This window comes from Gymnoscopelus microlampas (assembly GCF_963454915.1).
Source record: "Gymnoscopelus microlampas genome assembly, chromosome: 8".
NCBI lineage: Eukaryota > Metazoa > Chordata > Actinopteri > Myctophiformes > Myctophidae > Gymnoscopelus > Gymnoscopelus microlampas.
Window position 1 is genome coordinate 40,273,504 of NC_139945.1, and position 5,000 is coordinate 40,278,503.

At 45.2% G+C, this 5,000-nt stretch overlaps 1 protein-coding gene across 2 annotated transcripts in view; it reads left to right on the forward strand.

The window, feature by feature from the left end:
• LOC311050203 (uncharacterized protein) overlaps nt 1-5,000 on the forward strand; it is a 42,949-nt gene that overhangs the window by 28,607 nt on the left and 9,342 nt on the right. For both annotated transcript variants that reach the window (XR_014601272.1, XM_084064186.1), the window contains exons 4-7: nt 142-390; nt 1,987-2,047; nt 3,668-3,798; nt 4,890-5,000. The exon at nt 4,890-5,000 is cut by the window's right edge and continues 9 nt beyond it. Coding sequence is in view for 1 of the 2 variants with exons in the window: in XM_084064186.1 (XP_083920312.1) it covers nt 142-390; nt 1,987-2,047; nt 3,668-3,798; nt 4,890-5,000 (552 nt within the window). In the remaining variant the exon portion in view is untranslated. The remainder of the gene's footprint in view (nt 1-141; nt 391-1,986; nt 2,048-3,667; nt 3,799-4,889) is intronic.

Genomic DNA, 5,000 nt, shown 5'->3' on the forward strand with positions numbered 1-5,000 from the left:
TCTGAAGGCGAGAGCTCTACCGACTGAGCTACCCGGACACATAAATAAAGTGTATTATTATTATTATTATTATTTAATGATATTGCACAATAATAATATTTGATCAAAATCTCTTTCTATCTTTCTTTCCCCGTCCCATAGATCAACTGATAGAACGTGTTCTCCTCTCCTCAATGCTGAATCCTAGTGAGGAGTGGCAGACGTACCGTCACCATGGCCGCATTCTGAGCCTGGAGTACCGGCTACGCTTCCGCTGCGACTTCAACTACTATGGACCCTTCTGCAACAAGTTCTGCAGGTCGCGCGATGACTTCTTTGGGCACTTTGGCTGTGATCCCAATGGTTCTAAGGTCTGCAAGGAGGGCTGGACTGGTCCAGAGTGCAGTGAAGGTGAGATAACGTGATAATGTATTTCAAAAATTTATTCTGGCAGTTTTTGCTTCAGTTTGTAGTGATGAGAAACTGAGGACAGAGAGGTGGAGTGAAGAGGGACACAGAACACAGGTCACCACCCTGAGCTGAACCAGGAGATGTTGTGATCATGTGGTTGACGCATCTGGTCAGCTACCGGTGTGCCCCCTTAATTTATATGAGGCTATGTGGTAATGACCTGTTCTCCTGTTCTCTGATTTTCCATGAATTGAGTACGTGAGGATCCCATTTGAAACAAGCCATTGCAAGCCATTTCCAATCCATTGTTGACATCCAGAAAACGTTGACACACAGCCAATCCATTTTAGTTGACCTTGTATTGTAAACTGTACTTCCATGTGCTTTTTCTCTGCAAACTTCTAAATAAAGTATTCAATCAATCAAAAAACCTACTCTGCTTAATTAACATAGATCTACATGTAGATCAGATGAGTGTATAGGTCACAATAACCACTTCCACCGGTACATGAGTAGACTGTAACTAACAACACTGTTACTGAGAAGTTCCCTAATGAGTCTCTCTCTCTCTCTCAGTTTCTGAAGCCTAATATATGGCAGGCTAACGTGCTCACAATGCGTCGCGGATGCAACGCACTGTGTGCTTGTAGGTCGGCTATTTTCGAGCTTAAATCAGGCTTTACTCATCACTTTGCTGAACTCACTCTTTCACCCCTGGCCGTTGCCACGGTGATGGCGTGTTGCGAAGGTGAGACTAAATGAGGAAAGCTTGAGAGGAAACCTTGGAAACCGTGAAGGACGTACGGGCCGCTGCGCTGGCATCCTGTAGCCATTCCCAATCCCGCCCTTGTCTCACTTCCTGTCAAGCCCATCTGACTTCCTCCTCAGCAGGTTGGTGATTGGACCGGGGAGACACAGGAAGTGTGACAAATGAGCAGGGGGTCCCTCCTTACTCCTACTCCTCTGTGTGAGAGAGTGTACACAATCACGAGTCAAATTTGACAAAAACCTGAGGACTAGAGTTGCAATACCTTCTCTTATATTATGGGTTATGAATAACATGAGGTGTTATTAAGTAAATAACATTTTCCCCACTCCAGTGCTCACGATTGCCATACAACGTCAGTAATATGAATATTATAAAGCCAGAAGAAGACTTGCTGTTCATAGAGCTAGAAGCCAGATTAGCGACAACTTCAGTATTTGAGTGTTGAGTTCTGTTTTGTGACCACAGTGACCCTACAAACCACACATTTGATCCACTTTACACCAACTAAGTTATGTAATGCATGTGGTTAGCTTGGTTCCCAGCATCTACAGTACCATGCATGGTGACTTACAGTAATTGTTCTGTGCTCCTGCTACAGTGAGTTTGTAAGTTTTTACTGTAGTTTTACATGGCTGCCGACGGATCCAGAGACTGACAGCTCTTTGTTATTATTGTGTGTGTGTGTGTGTGTGTGTGTGTGTGTGTGTGTGTGTGTGTGTGTGTGTGTGTGTGTGTGTGCGTGCGTGCGTGCGTGCGTGCGTGCGTGCGTGCGTGCGTGCGTGCGTGCGTGCGTGCGTGTCTGCGTGTCTGCATTTGTCTATTCACAGCGGTGTGCAGACAAGGTTGTCACCAAGTTCATGGGTCCTGTACTATGCCTGGAGAATGCAAGTGAGTCACTTTGACACTTTGACACTTTGACCATGTAATGACAGAGCCAACTGAATCACCATAGCAGTGGTTTTCAAAACCTTTTGTGGACAAGGTACACCAAGGGGCAAGTCAAAATCTCAAGGACACCTGAATTCATACAGAAATAGTCGATCTGCCATGTTCACAATCGTTTTTTAATTTCCTGGGGGAAAATGTTTAATTTGACATTTTAACCCCACAATGAAAAATAGGGAATTAAATATATTTCTTTAGAGCAGTGGTTCTCAACCTGGGGGTCGCGACCCCCAGGGGGGTCGCCAAATAATTTGGGGGGGTCGCCAGATTTTTTGGTGAATTTGAAAAAAAAAAAAAATATTTTTTGCAAAAATGTATTGATAATAAACAATTATCAAATAACCTATTATAATTAAATAACCTTCGCGCGCGCGAACGGGACCGCGCGCGTGCACGCGGGGGGTCGCGGGAAATAATATCATTATTTTGGGGGTCGCGGCCTGAAAAGGTTGAGAACCCCTGCTTTAGAGTATAGTACTTGCCTCTGTATTAGGAGATGAGTACACACAAAGTACTGATATAGTATTAGTAAATAAAATGAAAAATGCATAACTTTTCGTATAGAGTACAGAAGTCCTGACGTCACTCGTTCATCCCCTGGTTCGTAAAGTAATTTCTCTATGGAGAATAACATTGGGTCATCTTAGAATCGTCTCATATAAGAATTGTGGTCCAAAAATAAACAAACTGTCTCGGCGATATTGTCAGGGAGGAGGTTCTGTATCGTTTATGATAGTTAGTCACTTATATTTGATACAGTCTGTTTCTGGCGAAAATTTAACTAATCTCCCCGTCAGTTGATGCTTCATATCCATAAGAGTAAAACCGCCGGGGTCATTTGTTTATTTTTGGAACACAGTTCTTATTTGACACGATATTAAACACGTCTATGGGAGTTCAGAACGGGGGTGGAAAACCGGGAACCATATAGGATGTGTAAATTACGTCAGACTTCTGTGCTCTATAGTTTGCAATAATAATGCGTGGTTGTCACAGAATCCCAAGGCACACCTGGACTTGTGTCACGGCACACCATTGTGCCTCGGCCATAGACTGTAAAAAAGAAATGGACAAAGTTACGCCCATAGACTCTACAGACTGTAAATGAAGCCTATTTTTCTTTCTATATCCAGTCTGCATATGCAAATAAGAAACCGGAAATGAATGAATGCCATTGGTTGTGTAGCTTGTCAATCAAATCATCACAAGGTAGTCACGTCCCTCCTACAGCATACCCTACTTTATCATCAATTTTAAAATAAATGGGACCATAATTTACCAAAACGCATATCATGGTGATTGAAAGAAGACTTTAAACTAGTGACTGGAAGGTAATAAAATCAAGTGTAAAGTTCTGCAAAAACCCACCCACTTGAATGGTGCCTAATTCTTTCTGACAGCGAAACAGCGAGACTACAGGCCATTCATAACTGTCACTTTGTATACAGCCTCAACTTACAACTCAGAAGCTGGCCCCTTGGTCTCGGCACACCATTTGGGAGCCATTGCACTATAATATCACAATGAATATGACTTCCTGTCCCTCTCTCTCTCCATGGCCAGGTGTCACTATGGCTGGCAGGGTCCTCTGTGTGACCACTGTGTGACTTTTCCTGGATGTGTATATGGGAGCTGCAATGAACCCTGGCAGTGTGTGTGCGATGTCAACTGGGGAGGGCTGTTATGTGATAAAGGTAAATTCATGCAGGGGTGCCATGCAGCTAAGTATACAATCAACCAGGCTTAAGAATGGCAATGTTGGTCCATCATCCGTCTGTCCATCCCCTACTTTACTCATCTAAGTACGTGTGCACGCATGCTTGCGTGCATGCATGCGTGCATGCATGCGTGCATGTGCTGTGTGCGGGTCATTGTTTGTATATTCGTTCATTAGGTGTGGTTCTTCACACCCCTCACCAGTCAGAGCCTACTGATCCTCTCTATAAGATAAGTCACACAGATCCCTTGGGGCTCCTCCATTACTTCTGTGGGACTGTTCATTCAGCCTTTCCCACAATGTTGCAGGAGGGATATTTCTCCACTCTTCACCCAGCGTCCCCCCTCCCTCTCCCTCTGCCCCAGTGTGGGAGCTGGGATCTCGGAGCCACACGAGGGCCCACGGGTGGTGCTTTGTGAAGGGAGGAAAGGCGATAGCCTTGGGTAAAGTGAATGTGAGCTGGGCTGGGTTGGGTGCTGCTTAACTAGGTGGGGTCCTGAGCTGTGTCTCTCCATTCAGCAGCGCTCTGTAAAGCTGTGGTGACACAAAGGAGTCTGTGGACATGGACAGGATCATTAGAGAAAGCAAGGCTTTAATCAGCTCCAACACCAGAGAAAACAGGCCCTGCAGCTACAGTACTTACACATTGGGCCGACCTGGATTCACGACGTGCACACACGCACGCACGAGCGTGCACACACACACACACACACACACACACACACACACACACACACACACACACACACACACACACACACACACACACACACACACACACACACACACACACACACACACACACACACACACACACTGTACACACACACATACGCACAAAGGCCATGAGGACATGTTGGACATCAGTGATATAGTGTTTTCAAAGATGTTGCCTCGCTGTGTTTAGAAACCTATATCAGGATGGAAAGTGTGTGTGTGTGTGTGTGTGTGTGTGTGTGTGTGTGTGTGTGTGTGTGTGTGTGTGTGTGTGTGTGTGTGTGTGTGTGTGTGTGTGTGTGTGTGTGTGTGTGCAACTTCATTACCTTATTATGTCTGTGTGTGTCTCAGATCTGAACTACTGTGGTACCCACCATCCCTGTAAGAATGGAGGTACTTGTTCCAACACAGAGCCAAATGAGTACCAATGTGAGTGCCAAGATGGCTTCCTGGGCCGCAACT